The sequence below is a fragment of the Rhinopithecus roxellana genome, chromosome 15 (assembly GCF_007565055.1).
Source record: "Rhinopithecus roxellana isolate Shanxi Qingling chromosome 15, ASM756505v1, whole genome shotgun sequence".
NCBI lineage: Eukaryota > Metazoa > Chordata > Mammalia > Primates > Cercopithecidae > Rhinopithecus > Rhinopithecus roxellana.
In genome coordinates, this window is record NC_044563.1 from 13,808,814 (window position 1) to 13,835,950 (window position 27,137).

The window sequence follows — 27,137 nt, forward strand, 5'->3', positions numbered from 1 at the left end:
TGGATTTCCCAAGGTCACACAGCGCCCCAGTAGCGGAGCGGGAATGCAAACCCAGGATCTCTGCCGCGAGATCCACCCCGGCTCCCCCGAGTTCTGCAGTCTCCGGCTCCAGGACAACCCCTTGCCAGGTCCAACCCGAGCTCCTTCACCCCCATCCGGCCCCTCCCTCCTCCCCCATATTTAGTGCGAATTCGATCTGGGGCTGGGCTGGGCGCTACTTAACCGGGCCCGGGTGTCCGAGAGCGCGCCGAGCGGAGCGAAGCCCGGAGTCCGAGCGAGATGATGATGGTTATGCAGCCCGAGGGTCTGGGGGCCCGGGAGGGGCCCTTCGCGGGCGGCGGCGGGGGCGGCGAGTACATGGAACAGGAGGAGGATTGGGACCGCGACCTGCTGCTGGACCCGGCCTGGGAGAAGCAGCAGCGGAAAGTGAGTGCTCGCCCATTTCCTGACAGCAAAATCGAGGCCTGAGAGGCCGGGCGGTTTATCCTGGGCATCTCAGCAGGGCAGGGGCAGAGTTTGTCTTTAACCTAGAGTGCTAATCCGCAGCCCAGGCTCTGCCCATCAGCTGCTTGCTGTCCCCAGGGCTGGAGGAGAGGGCTGGGAGCCCTCAAGAGGGGTTTAAAATGACAAGAGAATTTCTGGGGTCCCCACCCCACCAGGATTCAGTCCCCTGGACCCACTGCCGCACTTCTGCTGGTGAAAAGGGGCTGCGCAAAGCCCAGGAGATCAAGTTAGGGGGTTCAGGAAGAAGAATCTTTCTCCCACCACTCTCTAGTTAAATATTCCCAGACCCCACCCTGAGGGCTTGCAGCCAGGCAACTAGTGGACTTGGGAGTGTGGGGGTGGTGAGAAGGGTCCTCTCAGACCCCACCCCACCTCGTCTCCAGGGTGGGGTCCATAGTCGCTGTATCTCATTTAACAACTGAAGAAACTGAAGCCCAGAAAGGAGCACAGACAGGCCCCAAATCACAGACTGTCAGACATCAGGACCTCCGCAACCTAAGGATCTTTACCCCTTTCCCCACCCCCATTCTTTTCCAAGATACCCCAGGCATGGGGCCCTGAGTCTGCTGAAAAGGCCATAGGTCGAGGAGGAGGGGAGACCTGGGTCCCCTTACGCAGTAACCTGACTCTCCAGCCAGATGGACACGTAGTGCTGAGGCAGCACCTCGGGGGCGCTGGAGAGGGGCACAGGGGCAGCTGCTGCCCAGGCCCAGCCCATCAGGCACTCAGGGCCCCTCCCTGCCTGAGTTATTTTCACTCCCAGACTTTCCCAAGTAGAGGGGGCAGGACACCTGGGTTCCCAAAGAGAAAATGATCTGGGCCAGAGGGAGAAAACTTTGGGGAGTGGCAGGCCGGTAACCAGGAGGGCACCATAAGGCCATTGGACCCTGCTCAGTGTGTGCCAACACTGTATGACTCCAGGAAAGGGCAGGATACTCAGGTACTCAGTGGAATTTGCAGGATCTGAGAATCTTAGAATTTAGAATCAGAGCACTTCCACTGGGTTAGATGACAGGAGATGACTCCAAGGGCCAAGAGGCTCTGCTGAGTCGGCTGGGGTGCCCTGGGTGACAGGCTTCCACTTAGGCTCCCCCTGCACCTGTCTCCAAGCACAGCTGCAGTCCCAGGTTCGGCAATTTCCCAGTGATGTCATCCCTGTCCTTGGCTCCAGCTGCTACCTATTCTGCAACATCTCCTATCCCTACCCCCACCCACCCGGGCCTCTCCCACATCCAGGTCTGCATGCCCCTCATATGACATGTGCCAGTCTGTAACTTGTCTTTGTCACCTAACAAATTATCAGGAACATCTGTTCATCTCAACCTGCAGTCACCATCTCATCCACTCATTCAACGGCTACACAGCATACAGGCTCTGAAAATCAATCAGCATCTCTTGTAGTTGGACATTTGGCTCATTTCTTTCTTGTCCAGCATTGTTTATTGCAAGGTGGTAATAAACATCCTCGTGCTCAGCTTTAGCCCTGACGCCTCCCTGTTCCTCTGTGCTCCCTTCCTCCCCAGTGACTCTTCCATCCAAGGGCTTCCTTCATACAGTCTTAGAGCAGCACACTGCCTTGGCCCACGTGATGTCTTACTATGTGCCAGCACTGTTTTAAGTGCTGGGATTTGGCAGCAGACAAAATAAAGCCCCTGCCATGGGAGCTTACATTCCAACATTTCTGTCTCATCCATCCGATCCTGCCTTGTCCCCCTCACTGACACCCTTCCTCTCTTGCCCTGGTCCCAGTGACTGCCTCCTCATTTCTCCCTTTTGCCGTGCCAAGCCATTCATCTCCACTCTGCAACCAGCATGGACAGTTCTGCCCACCTCCCTCCTGCCTGAGGCTTCCCTGACTCCCTGTTGCCTTCCGGATCAAATTTTAACTCCCCAGCTTAGCACCCAAGATCACGCATGACCTGGCCCCTGCTGCCTCTCCGGCCCGCCTCTCACCACTTATACCCCAACAACCCCAGCTCCATTCCAGCAGTGCCCAGATCTTTGTAGTCCAACAAACGTAGCAACTGTTTCTCACAGCCAGCGAGCACTTGCCCGCATGATTGCCCCTGCCTGAAATGCCCTTGCCTGCCCTTCCCTTCCTGAATAATTCCTGCCCATCACAACTCTGATCAAATACTTGCCTTCCCCAAGAGGCCCCCGCCCTGATCCAACTTCCCTCCCATAAACTCCTTGGCAACCTCTTACAGCGCTTCTCAGACCAACGTGCCTCTTGGATGGGCTATGAGCTCCCTTAGGGCAGAAAAGACTCTCATTGAGTCTTTGTGGTATGGGGATGCTCTGAATCCAAGAATCCTGCCAGGTTGGAAGAAGAAAGACCTAAGATATCATAGATTCTGATCCTTTAATTACACAAATGGGGAGACCAAGCCCCAAAGAGGGAAAGGGGCTGACCCTGGATCACAGAGCATGAGTGGCTCAGTTGGACTTGGAGCCCACCCTGACTCTACCAGGGAGTCTATGGAAAGGCAGAATTCAGGACCCGAAGGGCGGCAGGTTGGCAGAAACTTGTGTACCAAGTGTCATGTCACCCCTACCCCCAACAGACACACAGCCCTGTACCATCCCTCCCATCTCAGATGGAGGCTGAGGCTGAGGCTGACTCTTGGGGAAGGGGTGGGCAGTCACCCCCAGAAATGAGATCAGACCAGATGTGGTGGCTTATGCCTGTAATCCCAACACTTTGGGAAGCCAAGGCAGGAGGATCACTTGAGCCCAGGAGCTTGAGACCAGTCTGGACAATGTAATAAGACCAAGACAGGAGGATCACTTGAGCCCAGGAGCTTGAGACAAACCTGAGCAACATAGTAAGACCCTGTCTCTCTCTAAAAAAACAAAATGAGATCAGGCTGGGCCTGAGTGCCAGCTGACGTTCCAACAGCCCACAGAGTCCTTGCACACTTAGGGTCTACTCAGAGGCCAATTTACAACAACCCTAGAAGGTCAGAACTGATAAAAATAGAAACACAGAGACAGTCCCTTAGGCAAAACCCTGAGGGCCAGATGTGCTTCAGTCCAGGAGTTTTCAGATTTCAGAAAGGCAATATCACCCTGCACTGGCTCCTGTAGTTCAAAACCTCAGAGGGCCCCACACTTTGAATGGGTTAACATTTTCTAAGGGTCCTCCCATGTTTAAGACCCCCAAGGCTAGAGTGCCAGTGGCCGGTGCACCCAAGTCTGAACTGGGACCTGCATGAGTCCCAGACCCCATTTCTCCCCTCTCAGGAAAACTAAAGCTCAGAGAGGCAAAGGGACTGGCCCAGGATGCACAGCAAGTCAGTGGCTAAGCTAAGCTGAGATTTGAATCCAGAAATACAAGGCTCTGAGACCTACCCTGACTGAGGAGACAGGACTGTGCCCCACATCCCCCAGAGCCGATCGTAGGGTCTGAGTGCTGTCCTCTGCCCCCAGACCTTCACTGCCTGGTGCAACTCACACCTGCGCAAAGCGGGCACCCAGATTGAGAACATCGAGGACGATTTCCGCAATGGCCTCAAACTCATGCTGCTCCTGGAGGTCATTTCAGGTGAGGATGTCAAATCAGTGCACCTGAGCCCCAGGACCCAGGAACATGTGGACAGCAGGGGGAATAGGAGGGCGGAGTGTTGGACAGGACTTGGTGGAGAGGGGAGAGTTTGTGGACAGTGGCTTCTGCTGCCTCTCATGACCTTTGGCCCTTGTCCTCTCCTCTTATACCCAGGAGAGAGGCTGCCCAGGCCAGATAAAGGCAAGATGCGCTTCCACAAAATCGCCAACGTTAACAAGGCCCTGGACTTCATTGCCAGCAAGGGGGTTAAGCTGGTATCTATTGGTGCTGAAGGTGAGGAGGTGGCAGGAAGGGTCCTGGGCAGGGCGGGGCCTCTCTTGATGTCAGCAAATCACCTCTGTGGGCCTCAGTTTCTTCATCTCATCAATGGGAATAATCCCTGCCTCGCAAGAGAGCCTGTAAAGAGCCAATTTACCAGCCAGGCACAGTGGCTTCCGCCTGTAATCTCGGCATTTTGGGAGGCTGAGGTGGGTGGACCGCTTGAGGCTAAGAGTTTGAGACCAGCCTGGCCAACATGGCAAAACCCCATCCCTACTAAAAATACAAAAATCAACTGGTGGTGGCTCACACCTGTAATCCCAGCTACTTGGGAGACTGAGGCACAAGAATCGAATGAACCTGGGAGGCGGAGGTTGCAGTGAGCCAAGATCGCGCCACTGCACCCCAGCCTGGGTGACAGAGCAAGAGACTCCATCTGAAAAAAAAAAAAAAAAGCCGGCCAGGTGTGGTGGCTTACACCTGTAATCCCAGCACTTTGGGAGGCACAGGTATGGGGCTCACAAGGTCAGGAGATCGAGACCATCCTGGCCTACGTGGTGAAACCCTGTCTCTACTCAAAATACAAAAATTAGCTGGGTGTGGCAGCACGTGACTGTAATCCCAGCTACTCGGGAGGCTAAGGCAGGAGAATCGCTTGAACTCGGTAGGCAGAGGTTGCAGTGAGTCGAGATCCTGCCACTGCACTCCAGCCTGGCAACAGAGCTAGACTCCATCTTAAAAAAAAAAAAAAAAAAAAAAAAAAAAAAAAAAAAGCCAAAGTGCCAGCACAGCCCCTGAACCCTAGTAAGAGTTCAGTGAAATAATTTCTAAATAACAAGCAAGGCATGGTAGCATGTGCCTGTAGTCTCAGTTACTTGGGATACTGAGGCGGAAGGATTGTTTGAGCCCAGAAGTTGGAGATCAGCCTAGGCAACGTAGCAGAACTCCATCTTGGCCAGGCACAGTGGTTCACGCCTGTAATCTCAGCACTTTGGGAGGCTAAGGCAAGTGGATCACCCTGAGGTCAGGAGTTCGAGACCATCCTGGCCACTATGGTGAAAGCCTGTCTGTACTAAAAACACAAAAATTTGCTGGGCATGGGCCAGGTGCAGTGGCTCACACCTGTAATCCCAGCACTTTGGGAGGCCAAGGCGGGCGGATCACGAGGTCAGGAGTTCGAGACCATCCTGGATAACATGGTGAAACCCTGTCTCCACTAAAAATACAAAAAATTAAGTGGCCATGGTGGCGGGCGCCTGTAATCCCAGCTACTCGGGAGACTGAGGCAGGAGAATGGTGTGAACCTGGGAGGCGGAGCTTGCAGTGAGCCGAGATCACGCCACTGCACTCCAGCCTGGGCGACAGAGCAAGACTCCATCTCAAAAAAAAAAAAAAAAAAAATTGCTGGGCATGGTGGGGCACACCTGTAATCCCAGCTATTCGGGAGGCTGAGGCAGGAGAATCCCTTGAACCTGGGAGGCAGAGGTTGCAGTGAGCCAAGATCGTGCCATTGTGCTCCAGCCTGGGTGACGAGAGAGACTCTGTCGTCACACACACACACACACACACGCACCCACACACACACATAGAGAAAACTCCATCTCAAAAAATTCCCCAAACCAACCAACTAAACAAAAAAATAGATGTGGGCCAGGGGTGATGGCTTATGCCTGTAACCCCAGTACTTTGGGAGGCCATGGCAAGCAGATCACAAGGTCAGGAGTTCGAGATCAGCCTGGCCAATACAGTGAAACCCATCTCTACTAAAAATACAAAAATTAGCTGAGCCTGGTGGCATGCACCTGTAGTCCCAGCTACTCAGGAGGCTGAGGCAGAAGAACTGCTTGAACCTGGGAGGCAGAGCTTGCAGTAAGTCAAGATCACACCACTGCACTCCAGCCTGGGTGACAGAGCAAGACTCTGTCACCCCCCAAAAAATAGATGCAGCTGGGTGCAGTGGTTCACGCCTGTAATCCCAGCACTTTGGGAGGCTGAGGTGGGCAGATCATTTGAGATCAGGAGTTCGAGACCAGTCGAGCCGACATGGCAAAACCCCATCTCTACTAAAAATACAAAACAGTTAACCAGGTTTGGTGGTGCACGCCTGTAGTCCCAGCTACTAGGGAGGCCAAGGAAGGAGAAATCGCTTGAACCCAGGAGGCAGAGGTTGCAGTGAGCCGAGATCGCACCACTGTACTCCAGTCGTGGCAAAGAGGGAGACTCCATCTCAGAAAATAATAATAAATAAAAGAAAAGAAAAAGAGATGCTTACTGAGTACCTGCAAGGTGCTCACCTACTAGGTACCAGCCCTGAAATGTGAGACAAGGGCTAGAGGACTGATCAGAGGGGAAGGTGAGCGGAGGCCAGATAGCACAGACCTTGAATGTCAGGCAAATCTGTCCCCTGACCCCTGCCCTGCAGAGATCGTCGATGGGAACCTGAAGATGACCCTGGGCATGATCTGGACCATCATCCTTCGCTTCGCCATCCAGGACATCTCTGTGGAAGGTGAGCAATGGGAAAGGAGGTTGGGGCCAGGTACAGTGGCTGGGGCCTGTAATCCCCACACTTTGGGAGGTCGAGGTGGGCAGACCACTTGAAGGATCGCCCAGGAGTTCAAGACCAGCCTGGACAACATGGTGAAACCCCATCTCTACAAAAAAATACAAAAAAAAAAAAAAAGCTGGCTATGGTGGCATGTGCCTATAGTCCCAGATACTAGGGAGGCTGAGGTAGGAGGATCGCTTGAGCCTGGGAGGTTGAGGCTGTGGTGATCCATGATCGTGTCACTGCACTCCAGTTGGATGACACAGCAAGACCCTGTCTCCAAAAAAAAAGTAGGGTGAGAGGGCTGACCTGGACCCCTTCGCAATGAATTCTCCCACCTCCTCCCCACTCAGAAACTTCGGCCAAGGAAGGCTTGCTTCTGTGGTGCCAGAGGAAGACAGCACCGTACCGCAACGTCAACGTGCAGAATTTCCACACCAGGTCTGTCAGCTGGTTACCAAATGTGTCTGGGCCTCTGTGGGGCACTGGGCATAGAGAGGAGCCCTCCCTGGTCAGTGAAGGGCACTGAGCTGGTCCCTGTCACAAGCCACAGGGTAGGAAAAGGTCACAGCACAGTTCCTGGAACAGTGTCTGAAAAGAGGGCTCGGTAACTGCTGAGTGGAATGGAATTGAATCCAGGAAGGTTCCAGTAACTCCTGGAGGAGGGAGTGTTTGAGACTTCCCTGGAAGGCCATTCCAGCCAGAGGGAAGCTGGAGGCCAAAAACATCTAGAAACTGGTTGGGCCTAAACATGGGTGTGTAACAGAATCATGATGAGCTAGCAGGAGATGGTCCAGATATGGTCATGAAGGACCTCAAACGCCAAGCTAAGGGGTTTGTGCTTTACTCCATTTTACAGATGAGGCTATCCTTCTGGGGGGTGCTCCTGGGCCGAAGGGAGAATGGGGCCCCAGCTCGAATCCAGGCCTGACCCCCCTCTTCTCTCTGTTCAGCTGGAAGGATGGCCTGGCCCTCTGTGCCCTCATCCACCGACACCGCCCCGACCTCATCGACTACGCCAAACTGCGAAAGGTAGAGACCCCCAGCACCCCCACCCACGGCCTCTGCCTGCAGCTGACCTTTCACCCTCCTCCCTCACACCCATCTAGGATGACCCCATCGGCAACCTGAACACTGCCTTCGAGGTGGCAGAGAAGTACCTGGACATCCCCAAGATGTTGGATGCAGAAGGTGAGAATGAGCTAGCCCAAGGGAGGACCCCATATTCTCACCACTGGACCTGCTGCACCCTCCACACCTTTGCATGGCCCTTTCCTCCTCCTGGGATGTTCCGACTGCCCCCACCCCACTCCCTGGTCACAGTCCCCCTTCTCCAGGAGTCCTCTATCTTGTCCCCTGCCCCATCCCCCGAAGAGGACCAGCCTCTCCCGCCTCTCCCCTATGTAATGGCCCTACCTTCTGCCTCATATCCCAGTTACTTGGGTTACCTGGGATAACATTGGTCCCCCAAGACTGGCAGCTCCCCTGGGGCATGTCCTGCCTGTGGTCCCCATGCCTAGGCAAGGCAAGAGTCAACTGAAGCAGCAAATACTTTATGAGCATCTACTTTGCATGATGCCCGGGCTGTGTGGGCACTGCTGGAGAACTTTTTCTTGCCCTGAGGAGCTGTGGACTTGGGGGAAAGACAGACAGACAGAGGGAGGTACAGGATAGTTCAAGGCACGAGGCAGCGTGGACCAGTCCCTCACGAGGGCCATGGTGGCTGGTCAATCACATTCACCCACCCACTCCCTCACACTTTGGTCACCCCAAGGTGGGGAGGTGGGGAAGTTGCTGAGCCCTGGGGTAAGGAGAGAGGGCTTCAAGGAAGAGAAGACACTGGGCTTGGGTGACTGGCTGCTGGTGGCCATGACTAGATGCTTCCAGCCCTCCCACCCAGAGGGAGTTCTCTCCCTGGGGAGGGACCCCTGGCTTTGGCCAGTAGACACCGTACTGTCCTGCCCTAGACATTGTGAACACCCCAAAGCCGGATGAGAAGGCCATCATGACCTATGTGTCCTGCTTCTACCATGCCTTTGCCGGGGCTGAGCAGGTAAGGTGGCCCAACTGCTACTGCCTGGGCTTGTGGACCCAAGGGCCCAACCTTGGCTGCAGCCCAACATTGGAGGCGCCAGACCACGCAGGTGGGAGTGCCACTGTCCCAGCTGCACACACTCAGTCCTCAGCAAGACCAGAGGACCCTGGTTTGGAAACTCCATGCCTACCTAAGAGCCGTGCTCCCCCCATCCCTTTCTCTATTTGCAGGGGCTCCATTTTTTGTTTGTTTTTTGAGACAGGGTCTCACTCTGTCACCCAGGCTGGAGTGAAGTGGCATGATCACAGCTTGTTGCTGCCTTGACCTCAGCCTCCTACCTCAGCCTTCCCAGTAGCTGGGACTATAGGCACATGCTACCACACCTGGCTAATTTTTTGTATTTTTTTGTAGAGATGGTGTTCCATTATGTTGCCCAGGCTGGTCTCAAACTCCTGGACTCAAGTAACTTACCCACCTCAGCCTCCCAAAGTGTTGGGATTTACAGGCATGAGCCACCACGCCCAGCTGGGGGCTCTGTTTTTTAAGGGCTTTACAGAGGCAGCCTGCTTTAATGCCAGCCTTCTACCAACTACCCCCATAGGCAGAGACAGCTGCCAACAGGATCTGCAAGGTGCTGGCGGTGAACCAGGAAAACGAGAAGCTGATGGAGGAGTATGAGAAGCTTGCCAGTGAGGTGAGGCTGGGCTCCCACTGTGCTCTGCCCATCCCGGCCCTACTGACCCTCCCAACCCTGTTAACCCCAAGCATGGGCCTGCAGAGCCTCCCTCTGCTCAGAGTAGCCCTGGCTTCCTCCAAGCCTCCTCCTGTCCATCTCCACCCAGCACTTGCCCTTCTGCCAACCCAAGCTCCTGGTCAGTCATTGATTGACTCATCATTCATCCATTTACTCCTGCATTGATCCATTCACTCGTATTTAGGTAGTCACATGGCCCTTTGCTCTGTGCCAACCTATACTAGCCCCTGGACTCAGAAATCAGCCATCCGACTCCTTCTCTGACTCATGGGGACTACCCCATTCTGCCTTCATATTTGTCAAAATTACCCCCACCTACCCTCTGGCCACAGCCTGGGTGTGGGTGGAGAGGGGTGGGTGAGCCGGGCAGGTCAGCTCAGAGCTCTCTGCCTTGCCCCTGCCTGGCCCTGTCAGCTGCTGGAGTGGATCCGCCGCACCGTCCCATGGCTGGAGAACCGTGTGGGTGAGCCCAGCATGAGTGCCATGCAGCGCAAGCTAGAGGACTTTCGGGACTACCGGCGTCTGCACAAGCCGCCCCGTGTTCAAGAAAAGTGCCAGCTGGAGATCAACTTCAATACACTGCAGACCAAGTTGCGGCTCAGCCACCGGCCTGCCTTCATGCCCTCCGAGGGCAAGCTGGTCTCGGTGAGCTCTACACACATTCCCTGGGTGAACTTGGGGTCCGTATCCCCATCTGTACAATGGGCAAACCGTGATGGAGGGCACCCCTGCCTGCTCCACAGGACATCGCCAACGCCTGGCGGGGGCTGGAGCAGGTGGAAAAGGGCTATGAGGACTGGCTGCTCTCAGAGATCCGACGCCTGCAGCGACTCCAGCACCTGGCCGAGAAGTTCCGGCAGAAGGCCTCCCTGCACGAAGCCTGGACCCGGGGTAGGTACACCTACCTCACGGGGCTGGACTGTCTCCTGGGGTGGAGACTGGTGTGCAGGGGCGGGAGGGGAGGTTCTTGGCAAAATGCACAGGACAAGGGTAGGTGCTCTGCAGGGAAGCCGGAGACTGGATTTCTAATCCCACCCTGACTTGCTGTGGTGCAACCTGGGCCTCTTTGGGCCACTGCCCCTCTGTGGGCCAAAGTTTGTTTTGTTTTTTGAGACAGAGTCTTGCTGTATTCCCCAGGCTAGTAAAATCTCGGCTCACTACAATCTCTGCCTCCTGGGATCAAGCGATCCTCCTGCTTCAGCCTCCCAAGGAGCTGGGACCACAGGTGTGCTCCACCATGCCAGGCTAACTTTTTGTATTTTTTGTATAGATGGGTTCTCACTTTGTTGCCCAGGCTGATCTCAAACTCCTAGGCTCAGGCGATCCACCCACCTCAGCCTCCCAAAGTGCTGGGATTACAGGCATGAGCCACCACACACCGGGTGTTTATCTGTAAACTCAGCCTTCCCCCTCACCCCCCAGCCCTGCTCTGGTCTTCTGTAGGTCTGCTCTATTAATTCATCATTTAGCATTTTATTTTATATGTATCTGGTGTACAAAGGTGAGTCCATTCCTCACCTTAACATCACTTATGTCATACTCAAAGTATCCTGACGCTAAAATATTGCACGAGTCAAATGTGTTACTCTGGATAGAAACATCCATTCGGTGTTCTGTCGAGGATTTTAGTGATGAACAAAGGAGGCCGGTTCAGGGGCTCATGGGGGTTACAGAATCGTTGAGAGCTATTTTAAGGTCAAATTATGCCAAAACTGTACCAAAGGCCCCTTGGTCATAGCTCGCTCAGGGGACGCTGATGTAGTTTATGGATCACACCACGGAAGAGGAGTTTCATCTACGTTATTACACCGATGCCGCAGAGCAAACCCCTAGGAGGGGCTAGGCCGGTGTGATCGCCACCTTAGCAAATGAGGCTTCGTGGTCACAGAGCCCGGCCCGCACCCCTGCCCCTGCTGCCACTGGGTGACCGGAGCCGGCCTCTCTTCGAGCAGGGAAGGAGGAGATGCTGAGCCAGCGCGACTACGATTCGGCTTCGCTACAGGAGGTGCGGGCGATGCTGCGGCGCCACGAGGCCTTTGAGAGCGACCTGGCAGCGCACCAGGACCGCGTGGAGCACATTGCTGCACTGGCCCAGGAGCTCAAGTAGGCGGGGCCTCTCGGGGCCCGCCCCCAACACCTCCTGGCCCGGCCCCCGGCGGCGAGCCCCGCCCTGATCCCCATTGCCCTCCTCAAGACCCCAGGCTCTCCCGGGTTCTTCTGTAACCCCGCCACCGTGGTACCCAGGTCCCATTCGCTCCGCCCCCTCCTGGAACCCCACCCCCATCTCCGGATCCCGCTCTGCTGCCACCACTCTTTCCACTAGGGCTTGACTTGTCCCACTCGTGGCCTGCCCTCTAACCTGCCCGCTCTCTTCACCCGGCTTACTGCCCCAAACCTTCCACATCAGCTTTGGCCTGGCCACCCCCTCCCATGAACCCGCTCCTCCACCCAAGCACCTCCATGGACTGCAGCTAAGGACGCCCGGGCGCCCACCTACACAGAGGGATGCGCAGGGACCGCCCCCTCTTGGAAAGCATCCAGCTTTACCCAGCACCTGCCCTGGCTCCCGCACACCTTCACCCCCACCCGGGGCGCGGGTTCCAGCCCCGGGAGTGCAGTTAGGACATCTGGGCTGGGGCTGGCCCCACACTCGCCCTACTTCTCGCTCCCAGTGAGCTGGACTACCATGAGGCGGCCTCAGTGAACAGCCGCTGCCAGGCCATCTGCGATCAGTGGGACAACCTGGGCACCCTGACCCAGAAGAGGCGGGATGCGCTAGAGGTGGGGCTGGGGGCCGGGCAGCTGGGGGTGGGTAGGTGGGTGAGGCCAGGTCTGCTGGGCATGCTGCTGACCCACTATGCCCCCTACCCCTAGCGGATGGAGAAGCTCCTGGAGACCATCGACCAGCTGCAACTGGAGTTTGCCCGGCGGGCCGCACCCTTCAACAACTGGCTGGACAGTGCCGTGGAGGACCTGCAGGACGTGTGGCTGGTACACTCTGTGGAGGAGACCCAGGTGGGTGCCAGGGTTGCAGGGGATGGATGGGATGACAGGGAAGCTGGCCCCAAATTCTGCCAGCCACAACTTTAGGCTCCTAGGGCAAAGGGATGGGAGGAAAACCCCAGTTCCCGAGTGCTGGGCTGGAAGACAGGAGGCTGGGGTTCTTGTGTCAGGACTTCTCAGGACTGCTGGGTGGCCCGGGGCACACTGCTGCCCTTTCTGTTGCCTATGGTTAAGTGGGGACACCAGTTGACGCTTCCTGTCACCCCCAGAGCTTGCTGACAGCACATGATCAGTTCAAGGCAACATTGCCTGAGGCTGACCGAGAGCGAGGCGCCATCATGGGCATCCAGGGTGAGATCCAGAAGATCTGCCAGACGTACGGGCTGCGGCCCTGCTCCACCAATCCCTACATCACCCTGAGCCCGCAGGACATCAACACCAACTGGGATATGGTCAGTGCCACCTGCAGCCTTCCTCCCACCCACTCCTGCATACTATGACCACCCTGAAACCTCGGGTGGCCCAAGATATGGAGAATAAAGTCCATCTTCAGATCTGGGGTCTGCCAGACTCCACGTGGGACTGGATAAATCACCTTGTCTGTCTTGGACTCATCTGTATATGATGAGCCATAACAGCAGCATTCTCCTGTCAGGACTGATGTGAAGTAGAATTAAGCCTTATGTGTGGACATCTTTTATAAATCCACCCATATTAGTTATAAATGATGCCATCAGCCCCATTTTGCAGATGAGAAAACTGAAGCCCACAAGGGTTAGTGACTTGCCTAGGAGCTTTCTTGCATATCCCAGACAAGTTGGCTCAAAGCAACAGGGGCTGAGGTTTGAGGGGCTGGAGCCCATTTCCCCTAAAGCCATTTCCCAGCCCCCAGAGCTGGCTCTGGCAAAACTGCCCTCCTCTCAGGTCCGAAAGCTGGTGCCTAGCCGTGATCAGACACTGCAGGAGGAGCTGGGACGGCAGCAGGTAAACGAGAGGCTCCGGCGACAGTTTGCGGCCCAGGCCAATGCCGTTGGACCCTGGATCCAGGCGAAGGTGGAGGTAAGGGCTGGGATAGTGGGTCCAACCTGGGGGGGTGCGGCTAGGGCTGGGCCACAGGGAGTTGGGAGCCCTCATGCTGCCTGGGAACCCCTGCAGGAAGTCGGGCGGCTGGCAGCGGGGCTAGCTGGCTCTCTGGAGGAGCAGATGGCTGGGCTACGGCAGCAGGAGCAGAACATTATCAACTACAAGACTAACATTGACCGGCTAGAGGGTGACCACCAGCTGCTGCAAGAGAACCTGGTGTTCGACAATAAGCACACTGTCTACAGCATGGAGGTGGGATCACAAACTCTCAGGAGAGAAGGGAGGCAGCGCTGGCTGAGGAGGCCCAGGGAGACCACAGCTGGACAGAGCATGCGTGTCCCAGCAGGGTCCCCAGTTCAGCCTGGCCAGGTCCCTTAAGACCCAGCGATGGAAAGTGACCCTTCCAGAGTCACAAAGCAGTCCAAACCCAGGCCAGGATTGGCCATAGCTGGTTATCAAGATAGGAAGGACTGCTGGGGGGTTACTCAGTGGAGCCTCCAGATGGGGATGGAGGCCCAGTGAGGGGGAGGACTTGCCCAGGGTCAGTGGACTGGATGTGGAGCTAGAGCCAGTGGCCAGACACTGGCCGCCCACTGACGGTGACCTGTCCCCGACTGCCAGCACATCCGCGTGGGCTGGGAGCAGCTGCTCACCTCTATCGCCCGCACCATCAATGAAGTGGAGAACCAGGTACTGACCCGAGATGCCAAGGGGCTGAGCCAGGAGCAGCTCAACGAGTTCCGAGCATCCTTCAACCACTTTGACCGGGTCAGCAGGGGCCTGGCCCTGTGGGGTAAGACGCTTGGGGGCTGGTGGAGGCTGGAGACCAAGCCTGATATCCACACACCCCCTACAGAAGAGGAACGGGATGATGGAGCCCGATGACTTCCGAGCTTGCCTCATTTCCATGGGCTATGACTTGGTGAGTGCCCCCCAGCCCCTTCCCAGGAGTCCCAAAGTACCTCCTCCTCTGTGCTGATCACCTACTGTGTGCCTCCCATCTTCACATACACCATCCCCTGCATCTTCATCACATCCACACAGGGGCTAGCAAGGCTCAGGGAGGTAAACTCACTTGGACCCAGTTCTGTGTGGACCCAAAGTCTGAGCTTGCAACATTTGTACCTGTAGGGAAACAGCACTACAGAAACGGGTATGGCCCTGGAAAAAAAATCAGGACCAGGGAGCAAATCTGCTTCCTGCTATAGGTAGGATGCAGATTTCAGTCTACCATAAAGGACAGTCCTACAGCCAGGACTAAGGTCTCTGGAGGAAGGGAACACCCTTGTTACTGGGGCTCTGCTAGCCAAGGCTGGACAGTACCCAGGAGGGGACATCCGGACCCCTCCTGGCTTTAGTGCTCATGGGCATAGTGCCTGGCCCCTATCTCTGCAGGGGGAAGTGGAGTTTGCTCGCATCATGACCATGGTGGACCCCAACGCAGCTGGGGTGGTGACCTTCCAGGCCTTCATAGACTTCATGACCCGAGAGACAGCTGAGACTGACACGGCTGAGCAAGTTGTGGCCTCCTTCAAGATCCTGGCAGGAGACAAGGTGAGTCCCAGGTGGTGGAGGGGCTGGTGGGCTGGGGCAGGGCATAGGACCTGTGGGTCCTCAACGCCTCTTCTCCCCAGAACTACATCACCCCCGAGGAGCTGCGACGCGAGCTCCCCGCCGAGCAGGCCGAGTACTGCATCCGCCGTATGGTGCCCTACAAGGGATCCGGGGCCCCACCTGGAGCCCTGGACTACGTGGCCTTCTCCAGTGCCCTCTATGGGGAGAGCGACCTCTGACCCCAACCACTGAGGTTCTCTATGCAAGATGGAGAGAGGGTGCACCCTGTGGCTGATCCCATCCGTCCCTCAGAGCAAGCAAGGGCCTGAGAGAACAGTCAGCCAAGTGCTTCTGAATAAAGATCCCTCTGTGGGTCTCTCCCCATCTCCTTTTGGTTCCTGAAGCAGAAGCTGGGCCCTCAGGCTCCTGGGCAGGACCAGCCATCCCACCTTGACCCACCAAGAGTCCTGCCCTCCCTCCTCACCCTGGGGACTGAGCATTCATACCACACTGGGGACCAGGACACATCTTTATTGCTGTTAGAAAAGGTTGGTTACAAGTTTCCTGGACGTGGAGGGGACACTATCCCTAAATCCAAGGGAACCAGAAAATGTATAGTATCAAACAGAAGGAAGCGAGGCAGGACAGAGCGAGGCTTAAGATCAGAACATTTTCTTCCCGCTCGTTACCCGATCCCAGAGTTCTTGCCCCAGCTTCAACTGCCAAGATACCACCCTTCACCCCAAGATCCTCCTAAGCTACCACAATTCAACAAAGGTGCAGGTGCAGAACTTCAGGGTGGGAGTGGGGTGCAGGGAAGCAGGAGCTGTGCCCCAGCCCAGTGCCCTCTGCTCACTCTGAGGTACCCAGTGCCTGTCCCTCTGCCAGCTGTACGTCCCGGGGAGAGGCCTGGACACATGTCAGGCTGCGGCAGCGGCCACTCTGATCAGCACCAGGTCCTGAGCTGGGGGCCCCTCCTCAGTCCACCACCGCCGAGCTGGCCATGGTGTTCACACCACAGGCCCCAGACCCGCGATGCAAGTAGTAGTAACCCTGGGGGAGAGGGGGAGCTGGTGAGGGCACCAGGGTAGGATGGCAGCTGGGGGGCCAGAGGCCAAGCCGGCAAGACTCACCTTCTCGCCCCAGTCAGTGCCCCAGCTGTTCTTGATGGCCCAGAAGGGAATGTCAGAGCCTGGGGTGCAGTGCAGAGCGCAAGGATCAGGGCCCTTAATTCTCCAGGCAGAGCCTTAATCACTTTGCACCTTCCAATACTTGCACTGGGCCTACTGTATGACGAGGACTAGGAAAAGAACAGAAAGCAAGGGGCCCAACTACCAGCCTCAGGGAGAAGCCCTGGGGCAGGGAGGAAGCACCCACCCACCCGCCTCTTGCAGGTCATCAATATTTACCCTCCCACAGCTCAGCTTCCCTTCCACAGACAGGACAGATGATGCCCGCGTGGCCATGGCCCAGGCAGCGGGTAAGGACAGGGTTCCTAGGCATTCCCCCTATTTCCCCTCTAGAGGACCATGAGATGCTGTGGTCCCACCCCTGCCTGTGGCCTGGCTGGATGCAGGATAGGCAGCGGAACTCACGGTTGCCATAGCCCACAAGCAACACCGCATGGTCGATGAGCCAAGGGCTGCAGAGGGGCCGGAGAGGGCGGGAGATCCCATGGCGGTAAAACTAGAGGTGGAGAAGGAGTAGGGGATCAACTCCAAGATGAGGTCAGGGGAGGTCAACAAAAGATGGGGCAGGGGCAGTGGGACTAGGGCCTCACCTGCATGCCAAAGGCATTGATGGCCACGGAGATTGGGCCTCTCTTGGCCAGCCAGGCCGCCAGCTCTGAGATGGGAAGGGGTGGCATCAGTGGGCACCCAGGCCCTGGCCCCACCTTGCCTCAACCTCACCCCGCCCCTCACTCACTCTGCTCATTCTGGCTCAGCTCCACGGAGTCATTGATGTAGACCTTGGCCTTCTCTGCTGAGAAGCTGCAGGTCTGCATGTGGCCCCGGTAGCTGTAGTCATCCTCTGTCTCCAGCCCTCCTGGGGAACGGTATGGGTGAGTACAGAAGGGCAGGCTCCCATTTGCCATTCACAGCCAGAAGCGGACTAAGCCCCCTACATGAGGTTTCACATTCCTTGTCCACCCCAGGCCACAGGCCATCCCCTGTGAGGAATGTCTTCATTCTAGAAATGACACATCTGAGGCTGGGAGAGATGGGGAGGAGGGACCAGCAGCCAGCAAGAAAAGTGGCAGAGACAGAACTCAGCTCCAACTTCTGACTCCTCACCAAGGGCTCGTCCCAGCAGTCTTTCACCCAGGCTGGAGCCTAGTGGCCCAAACATGCCTCACTGCAGCCTCAACCTCCTGGGCTCAAGCGATCCTCCTGCCTCAGCCTCCCAAGTAGCTGAGACTATAGATGCAAGCCACCATGGCTGGCTAATGTCTTTAATTTTTTGTAGAGATGGGGTCATGCTATGTTGCCCAACCTGGTCCTGAACTTCTGGTCTTAAGTGATCTTCCCACGTTGGCCTCCCAAAGTGTTGGAATTACATGCATGAGCCACCACACCTGGCTGGGTCAGCATTAAGACTTCAACTTAGTTCTGTGTGACTCTCACGCTCACGTCTCCCCCCATCATAAAGTAACTTCTTGCAGAGAGAGAAGTAGCTCCAGTTGCCCCTCCTGACCCCGTTAATGCATACCCAAATTCTTTATGGCCGAGTAGGCGTTGGAGGGCAAGCCGCCCATGCAGGCCTTGTCCATTTTGTCACAGTCCAAGAGCTCTAGGAGACAGAAGGCTGGTCCCAAGAAGCCCTCCTGAAGGGCTAGGCTGGGGACAGAGGGGTAGAGCGAGATGCTCACCCTGTTCAGAGAGGGAGAGTAGGGTCCCCTGGTTCAGAAACCACTGGCCCTCCACGTTGCCTGTGACTGAGAAGGCCCAGCAGGAGCCACACATGCCCTACAAGAGATGGGTGGAGTCAGAGCTGGATCCCTTCACCAGCCCCAGTGCAGTGCCCATGTCCCACCCTCACTTCCAGGGGTCCAACCTGGTCCTTGACTTTTGTGACAGCCCCCTTACTCCTCCAGTCCCATTCAGGTGGGGCGAAGTCACCCACAGACTTGACTGGCTTCATCTTGTTGCCAGGCTCTTCTCTCAGGAGGGGATTCAGGTAGATAGTGCGGAACTCCTCCTCTGCAGGCAAAGGTGGGCAGGGCATGGGGAGAAAAGTGTTCTAAGCCAGACCTGACCAGAGGCCTTGCAAGCAAGGTCCTATCTCTTCCTGGCTCCATGAGGACTCTGGCCACTATCCCTACCTGTGAGATCACTGAACTTGGTGACTCCATACTGAGCTGTGCCACGGTCCAAGGCCTGGATCTTCTGTGCTCGCACCATGTTATTGACAAAGACGGACAGGCGCCACCGGGCTTCTGAGGACCAAGGAGCAGAAAAGGAGGGGCTTGACCCCAGGCAGATAAAAGGAGGGGCAACTGGGGCTAGTAGGCAGGGGTTTCCCCGCGGAGCAGGTAGGGGTGGGGGCCACACATGCAAGTGATGGGTGGGAGGTGTGATCAACTTTTGGGGCCAAACTGAAGTGATGACTTCCCAGGTGCAAAAGCAGTAAATGGGGTCTAAAGGACACCACCCACAAGAGGTGGTGGGGAAAGGCCATGTTGTCAAGGACTCTCCAGCACAAAAAATCCGGCCTCTGCCCCATCCCACCCTGCCCAGAGTGATGGAGACGCATGGCTTTTTTTTTTTTTTTTTTTTTTTGAGACCGAGTTTTCACTCATCACCCATGCTAGAGTGTAATGGCGCAATCTTGGCTCACTGCAACCTCCGCCTCCTGGGTTCAAGCGATTTTCCTGCCTCAGCCTCCCGAGTAGCTGGTATACAGGCGTGCGCCACCACGCCCAGCTAATTTTTGTACTTTTTTTTTTGGTAGAGATGGGGTTTCACCATGTTGGCCAGGCTGGTCTTGAACTCCAGACCTCAGGTGATTTGCCCGCCTCGGCCTCCCAAAGTACTGCAATTACAGACATGAGCCACCGCACCTGGCCAAAACCCATGGCTTCTGAGCGGGAAGATAAGGTGGGAGAAGGGACCAGGTACTCAGGGTGGCTGCCCAGTCTGGGAAGGCTTAGGGAGAACTCAGGAATTACGGGGTCCTTGAACAGGTGCACTACCTCTTGTCTTTCTCCTCCCCCACACCAAGGTGCCAAGTTGGGGGGAAAGTCCTGTTCTGATAGGAACAGGTACAGCCAAGGCTGGGTCCTCACCTTCCTTTGACTCATATGTCCGGTTATACGTAATGACAAAGTTCTTGAAGATTGAAGCCATCTTCACAGGCAAGTCCTGGGTAGGTAGACCAGTCTTTAGGCTGACCAGGGAAACCCACTCCAGAGGGAAGGGAGGAGAAGGGCGATGAGGCAGTGGCTGGCTCCCCAAGCTATGGGCTCCTCACCTGGGGCAGGGGATCCTCATTCAACAGGGAAAGGACTGAGCTGAAAGTCTCATTTCTGCTGTCTGGATGGGGTTGGGACAGAGAAGAAATCATGGCTGAGCCCTGAGTGAAGGCTGACTTGGGCTCCCCAGCAGCCTTGGGCTCTCCCAGCACCTGGAACCTTGGTGTCCACCGGGTCACAGTCCTTCCGCAGCAGCACGTGTTTTCCAAGTTCATCCAGAACTTCGAAGCTGCAGAGCTGGAGGGAGAGGAAGAAGCTGCTCTGGGGGCCTGGATCTGGATCTGGATCTGGGGAGCAAGATCTGGGCAAGATGGAGCTGGATGCTCCTCAGATGAGGGCCACCCCTAAGGCAATCACCCCATCACAGTGGACAGTGAGGCACGGCCTGCACCGGGACATCCTCCCCTTCAGAGCATCCTGGTTTCTGGCCCTCGGGGCCTGGGAAGTGGCTCGAGGTGGGGCATCAGCTGCCTCAGATTCCTGCGTCTTGACCTGACTCGTCATAATCTAACTGCTGCCTTACTCAGCCTGGGGGCGGGGAATCCCAAGAGCCTCATCACTCACCAGGGTTTTCTTGGACGCGGGGAGCCGGCACACCGTGGTGTCCTTGCAGGGTGGCTCCTCCAGGGTCGCCTCCAGGGAGTACAGCGAACCTTGGCCGGCCTGTAGACAGGGGCAGGTGAGGCGGGCACGGTCGGCCCTTCACGGCGCCCACGGCCCCGCCCATGCGGTGCTGCCCGTTCCCCACCACCAGAGATCGGTTTGTCCAGCGGGCAGGCCCCATCCCAAGGTTAGGTCAAAGTTCCTACTCTCGGACCCGGGCCTGGCGCCCTCGCCCCCGGCGCGTTCTCACCCGGCGGACGCGGCCGCGCACAAGGCCCAGTACGGCCCGCGTCCCCGCAGCCCGGCCGCGATTGAACATGTCCAGCGCAAAGCGGGCGGGCGCCAGCATCTCCGGGGACGGCGGCCCCCAGGCCTGAAAGCTGGCGGCTTGGGGCTGGGCGGGGGCGGCCACTGCGCCCAGGAGCAGCCCCAGCAACGACAGCAGCTGCAGCCAGGGCGCCATGGCGAGGGCAAAGCCGGCTGCCCGGACGCGCGGACCCAACAGACACGCCACCGACCAACCGGGTACAGACCCAACGGCAAGCCGGGCCTGAGTACTCCCTCCCGCGGGGCTACCGCGCGCCGACCAATGGGCGCTGGCTTGGGACGCCTGCGCGCTCTCTTGTTTACAGGAGGCACGTGGGGCGTGCGGGGTAGGGAGAGCGGGAGGCTGCCGGCCTGAGGCTAAAGCTAGTCAGTAACCTCTATCACGTGCGTGTTACAGGTTAGGCTTGTTATTTGATATGCCAGCTCCTTTTATTCGGAGTAGCAATCTCTGAAGTAGGTGCTATCCCCATCGTACAGTGGAGGAACCTAGGCTTGGAGAGATTAAATGGTGTGGCCGGGCTCTGTGACTCAGGCCTGTAAATCCCAGCACTTTGGATCACCTGAGGTCAGGAGTTGGAGACCAGCCTGGAACACGTGGTGAAACCCCGTCTCTACTAAAAACACAAAAATTAGCTGGGCGTGGTGGTGGGCACCTGTAGTCCCCAGCTACTCGGGAGGCTGAGGCAGGAGAATGGTATGAACCCGGAAGGCGGGGCTTGCAGTGAGCCGCGATCGTGCCACTGCACTCCAACCTGGCCAACAGCGAGACACCGTCTCAAAAACAAACAAACAAAAAAGAAAAGATGGAGATCCACCAGCCTGACCAACATACTAAACCCCATCTCTATTCAATAATACAAAAATTAGCTGGGTGTGGTGGCAGGCACTTGTAATCCCAGCTACTCAGGAGGCTGAGGCGGGAGAATCACTTGAAACCTCGAGGCGGAGGTTGCAGTGAGCCAAGTTCGCACCACTGCACTCCAGCCTGGGCGACAGAGCAAGACTCCATCTCATAAATAAATAAATAAGATGGAGACACAGCTGGGCATGGAATCACTTGAGGTCAGGAGTTCGAGATCAGCCTGGCCAACAGGGTGAAACCTTGTCTCTACTAAAAATACAAAATTAGCGGGGCGCGGTGGCTCACGCCTGTAATTCCAGCACTTTGGGAGGCGGAGGCGGGCAGATCACGAGGTCAGGAGTTGGAAACCATCCTGGCTAACACGGTGAAACCCTGTCTCTACTAAAAAATACAAAAAATTAGCCGGGCATGGTGGTGGGCGCCTGTAGTCCCAGCTACTCTGGAGACTGAGGCAGGCGAATGGCGTGAACCCGAGAGGCGGAGCTTGCAGTGAGCCGAGATCACAGTACTGTACTCCAGCCTGGGCGGCAGAGCAAGACTCCGTCTCAAAAAAAAAAAAAAAAAAAAAAAAAAAAATGGAGACCCACTAGCCTGACCAACATACTGAAACCCCATCTCTATTCAAAATACAAACATTCGCTGGGTGTTGGCCCAGAGCGGTGGCTCACGCCTGTAATCCCTGCACTTTGGGAGGCTGGGGCAGGTGGATCACGAAGTCAGGAGATCGAGACCATCCTGGCTAACACGGTGAAACCCTGTCTCTACTAAAAATACAAAAAAGTAGCCAGGCGTGGTGGCGGGTGCCTGTAGTCCCAGCTACTCTGCAGACTGAGGCAGGAGGATCACTAGAGCCTGTGAGGTCGAGGCTGCAGTAAGCCATGATTGCACCGCTGAGCTCCAGCCTGGGAGATAGAGTGAGATCCTGTAAAAAAAAAAAAAAAAAAAAAAAAAAAAAAAGAACCAACCAACAACAACAACAAAAAAAACTATTACCCACAAAATAAGTGGCTTAAAACAATGCATGGCCAGGCACGGTGGCTCATGCCTGTAATCCCAGCACTTTGGGAGGCCAAGGTAGGTGGATTGCTTGAGCTCATGAGTTCAAGACCAGCCTGGGCAACAGTGAAACCCCATCTCTACAAAAAAATGCAAAAATTAGCCAGGTGTGGTGGTATGTGCCTGTGGCCCCAGCTACTCAGGAGGCTGAGGTAGGAGGATGGCTCAAGCCCAGGAGACAGAGCTTGCAGTGAGCTGAGATTGAGATCGAACCACTGTACTCCAGCCTGGCGGACAGAGCCAGACCTTGCCTCAAAAAAAAAAAAAAAATTTCTTACATCTGTCTCAGTGGGTCAGGAGTCGGCTTACTTGGGTCCTCTGCAGGGCAGCACTCAGAGCTGGCCAGGCCTGCAGTCTCCTCTGAGGCTCAGGTGGGGAAAGAGTATGTGTAGCATTCAGCCCCTGTGGCTACCAGACTGTGGTCCTCAGTCATTTGCAAGCAAGGCTGCCCTCAGTTCCTTGACACGTGAGCCCCCCAGCAAGGACACTTGCTTGCTGAAAGCCAGAAAGGGAGAGAGAGGCTACCACAATCTTTTCTCTTTTTTTTTTTTTTTTTCGAGATGGAGTCTTCCTCTGTCTCCCAGGCTGGAGTAAAATGGTGTGATCTCCACTAACGGCAGCCTCCACCTCCCGGGTTCAAGCGATTCTCCTGCCTCAGCCTCCCAAGTAGCTGGGAGTATAGGCACATTCCACCACGCCTGGCTAATTTTTTGTATGTTTAGTAGAGATGGGGTTTCACCATGCTGGCCAGGCTGGTCTCAAACTTCTGACCTCGTGATCCGCCCACCTCAATCTCCCAAAATGCTGGGATTACAGGCATGAGCCACCGCGCCTGGCCCCACAATCTTATATAACATAATCACATCCACGTAATCACATAGATCCACCACCTCTGTTCTATCCTATTGGTTAGATGCAAGTCACATCCCACCCACACTTAAGGAGAGGGAATTACACCAGGGTGTGAATATTAGGAGGTGCGAATCACAGCAGCTGTCTTAGTGCCTGTCTACCACAGGCATTCCCCAGAAGAGTACCTAGTACACACAAATATTAACAGCAGCAATAATAATGGCTAATGTTTTATGTGCACTCACTACCTGTGAGGCACTCAGAGTCCTCGGCATGTGTGTTATCAGCTCATGTAACCCCATACAGCCCTGTGAGATAGTTGTGATGCACGTGAGGAAATAAAAGCAAAAGGAGATTCAGTAATTTGTCCAGAAATTGGTGAATGCTGGAAGTAGAGTTTGAATCCAGTTCTTTTTTTTTTTTTTTTTTTTTTTTTTTTTGAGACAGGCTCTCACTCTGTTGCCCCGGCTAGAGTCCAGTGGCACCATCTCAGCTCACTGTAGCCTCCACCTCCCAGGTTTAAGTGATTCTCCTGCCTCAGCCTCCTGAGTAGCCAGGATTACAGGCATGTGCCACCATACTCAGCTAATTTTTGTATTTTTAGTAGAGACGGGGTTTCACAATATTGGCTAGGCTGTTCTTGAATTCCTGACCTCAAGTGATCCTCCCGTCTTGGCCTCCCAAAGTTTTGGGATTACAGGCATGAGCCAGCGCCCCTGGCTAACTTAGATGAATATCCAGTTATAAGACCTATAAAGACTCGCTTCTCAAACTGGCCTCTACAGACCCCTGAGTGCATGGAAGCGTGCCATTGAAAGCCAGAGGACAGACAGGGCACTGTTTCTCCAAGTACACCCAATGGACTGAATAAATCAGTCACCCAGTCACCAGGGAGTAGTTGACAATGCATAATCTACACATCTGTTTCGGTAGGCCTAGATCAGGAGCTTAGAATATGCTGGGGAAGCTTAGGAACACCTGTTTGAAAAGTCTGCAGCAGGCTGTAGTGGTGGCTCATACCTGCAATCCCAGCACTTTGGGAGGCTGAGGTGAGTGGATCACTTGAGGTCAGGAGTTTAAGATAAGCTTGGCCAACATCGCAAAACCCCGTCTCTACTAAAAATACAAAAATTAGCTGGTGTGGTGGTAGGCACCTGTAATCCCAGCTACTCGGAAGTCTAAGGCGGGAGAATCACTTGAACCCAGGAGGCAGAGGTTGCAGTGGCCAAGACTGTGTCACTGCACTCCAGCCTGGGAGACCGAGCAAGACTTTGTCCCAAAAAGAAAAAAAAAAGAAAAAAACAAAGTTGCCAGGCATGGCGGTGGGTGCCTCTAGTCCCAGCTACTTGGGAGACTGAGGCAGGAGGATTGCTTGAGCCCACAAGTCCAACCTAAGCAACACAGAGAAATCTGCATCTCTGTTAAATAAAACATTTAAAAAGAAGGTAAAATCACAGCCTTTGGAGTCAGACTGACCAGCCTGGGTTGTAACTATGGTTCTGCCTCTTCGAATTGACTATGTGACCATGAGCAAGTTACTTTGTTTTTGGAACCTTTTTGTAGAAATAGGAAGAGCACCTGGCCTGATCAGGCTCTTCTGATCTTTTTTTTTTTTTTTTTTTTTTTGAGACGGAGTCTCACTCTGTCACCCAGGCTGGAGTGCAGTGGCCGGATCTCAGCTCACTGCAAGCTCCGCCTCCCGGGTTTACGCCATTCTCCTGCCTCAGCCTCCCGAGTAGCTGGGACTACAGGTGACCGCCACCTCGCCCGGCTAGTTTTTTGTATTTTTTAGTAGAGAGGGGGTTTCACCGTGTTAGCCAGGATGGTCTCGATCTCCTGACCTCGTGATCCGCCCGTCTCGACCTCCCAAAGTGCTGGGATTACAGGCTTGAGCCACCGCGCCCGGCCGGGGGTCTGGTTTCTGAGGGTGCCGGCGGAGCAACTGGAGTCGGTGGTCCACGGCGGTCATGACTTTCGACACACGGTGGCGCTGTTGAGGCTCGGTCCTGTGCATTCCAAGAGCCCTGGAAGAAGTTGCAGAGTTCTCACCTCCCACGCAGCCACTGCACTCCGAGGCACAACCAGTGAGTCAGGGAGGCAGGGCCAGAAAGGAGTTTGGCATCACTGGATAAAAATCAGCCTTAATTTACATCCCCTACGTGCCGCTAAATGTTAAAATGGAGAGATCTGGGCCCTAGGCTTCACACCACCTACATAGCATCAACGCCTGGATGTCAAACTTAGCCAGAGCTGCGTATTGTTTTCATCCTCACCCGTCCTCAGGAATCTCCCATCCCAGCATATGGCATCACTATTCCCCCAGCTCTTCAGTTCAGAGAACTGGAAGTGTCATTGATTCTTCCCTTGCCTTCATGCCGCACGTCTAGCCCATCTCCAAGTGCCGTGGAATCTGTCCACTTCTCCCCATTCCCACAGCCGCTCCTTATGACCAAGCCCTCACCATTGCTTGCCTGACTGAATCCACTCCTGCCTCCAATAAGCTCCTCTGCAGGCCACAGCTGGAGGGACCTCCTTAAACATAAACCGTCCGGGCACAGTGGCTCACGCCTGTAATCCCAGCACTTTGGGAGGTCGAGGCAGGTGGATCACCTGAGGTCAGGAGTTCAAGACCAGCCTGGCCAACATGGTGAAACCCGATCCCTACGAAAAATACAAAAATTAACTGGGCATGGTGGTGCACACCTGTAATCCCAACTACTGGGGAGGCTGAGGCAGGAGAATTGCTTGAACCCAGGAAGCAGAGGTTGTAGTGAGGGGAGATCCTGCCACTCCACTCCAGCCTGAACAACAGAGCAAAATTCTGACTCAAAAACAACAACAACAACAACTGCCAGGCGTGATGACTCATGCCTGAAATCCCAGCACTTTGGGAGGCCGAGGCAGGCAGATCATGAGGTCAGGAGTTTGAGACCAGCCTGGCCAACATAGTGAAACCTTTCTCTATTAAAAATACAAAAAATTGGCCGGATGTGGTGGCTCAAGCCTCTAATCCCAGCACTTTGGGAAGCTGGGATGGGCGGATCACGAGGTCAGGAGATCGAGACCATCCTGGTGAATACGGTGAAACCCCGTCTCTACTAAAAAAATACAAAAAACTAGCCAGGCGAGGTGGCGGGTGCCTGTAGTCCCAGCTACTCGGGAGGCTGAGGCAGGAGAATGGCGTAAACCCGGGAGGCAGAGCTTGCAGTGAGCTGAGATCCGGCCACTGCACTCCAGCCTGGGCAACAGAGCGAGACTCTGTCTCAAAAAAAAAAAAAAAAAAATACAAAAAATTAGCTGGGCTTGGTGGTGGGCGCCTGTAATCCTGGCTACTTGGGAGGCTGAGGCAGGAGAATTGCTTGAAGCCGGGAGACAGAAGTTGCAGTGAGCTGAAATCATGCCACTGCACTCCAGGCTGGGCGACAGAGCAAGACTCCATCTCAAAAATAAAAATAATAGCCGGGTGCGGTGGCTCAAGCCTGTAATCCCAGCACTTTGGGAGGCCGAGACGGGCGGATCACGAGGTCAGGAGATCGAGACCATCCTGGCTAACATGGTGAAACCCCGTCTCTACTAAAAATACAAAAAACTAGCCGGGCGAGGTGGCGGGCGCCTGTAGTCCCAGCTACTCAGGAGGCTGAGGCAGGAGAATGGCGTGAACC

General features: G+C 55.4%; 2 protein-coding genes across 2 annotated transcripts; one reads left to right on the forward strand and one right to left on the reverse strand.

Annotated features, from left to right (window-relative positions):
* Nucleotides 1–182: 182 nt before the first annotated feature.
* ACTN3 (actinin alpha 3) lies at nucleotides 183–15,683 on the forward strand. Its single transcript, XM_010366410.2, has 21 exons — nucleotides 183–426; nucleotides 3,934–4,048; nucleotides 4,223–4,342; nucleotides 6,750–6,836; nucleotides 7,229–7,316; nucleotides 7,829–7,907; nucleotides 7,985–8,066; nucleotides 8,843–8,928; nucleotides 9,512–9,604; nucleotides 10,079–10,309; nucleotides 10,408–10,555; nucleotides 11,617–11,767; nucleotides 12,337–12,445; nucleotides 12,539–12,679; nucleotides 12,937–13,119; nucleotides 13,592–13,726; nucleotides 13,823–14,002; nucleotides 14,372–14,518; nucleotides 14,607–14,672; nucleotides 15,146–15,304; nucleotides 15,385–15,683. The coding sequence occupies exons 1-21, from the start codon at nucleotides 280–282 to the stop codon at nucleotides 15,541–15,543; spliced, it is 2,706 nt and encodes a 901-aa protein (XP_010364712.2). The 5' UTR covers nucleotides 183–279; the 3' UTR covers nucleotides 15,544–15,683.
* A 131-nt stretch (nucleotides 15,684–15,814) lies between these two features.
* On the reverse strand, nucleotides 15,815–20,960 carry CTSF (cathepsin F). The gene is given in 14 exon segments (XM_010366409.2): nucleotides 15,815–16,357; nucleotides 16,438–16,496; nucleotides 16,900–16,990; nucleotides 17,085–17,149; nucleotides 17,231–17,350; nucleotides 18,014–18,094; nucleotides 18,174–18,270; nucleotides 18,359–18,504; nucleotides 18,627–18,740; nucleotides 19,590–19,665; nucleotides 19,775–19,906; nucleotides 19,908–20,012; nucleotides 20,340–20,438; nucleotides 20,629–20,960. Coding segments are annotated over 14 exon segments (1,473 nt in total). The 5' UTR covers nucleotides 20,842–20,960; the 3' UTR covers nucleotides 15,815–16,282.
* Between the last annotated feature and the right edge of the window lie 6,177 nt (nucleotides 20,961–27,137).

Excerpts from the sequence above, each read along its gene's own strand:
- ACTN3 (XM_010366410.2), top strand. The coding sequence starts at position 280 with ATGATGATGGTTATGCAGCCCGAGGGTCTGGGGGCCCGGGAGGGGCCC. Across the intron at positions 427-3,933 it reads GGGAGAAGCAGCAGCGGAAA|ACCTTCACTGCCTGGTGCAA; the intron begins GTGAGTGCTCGC and ends CTCTGCCCCCAG. Across the intron at positions 15,305-15,384 it reads AGATCCTGGCAGGAGACAAG|AACTACATCACCCCCGAGGA; the intron begins GTGAGTCCCAGG and ends TCTTCTCCCCAG.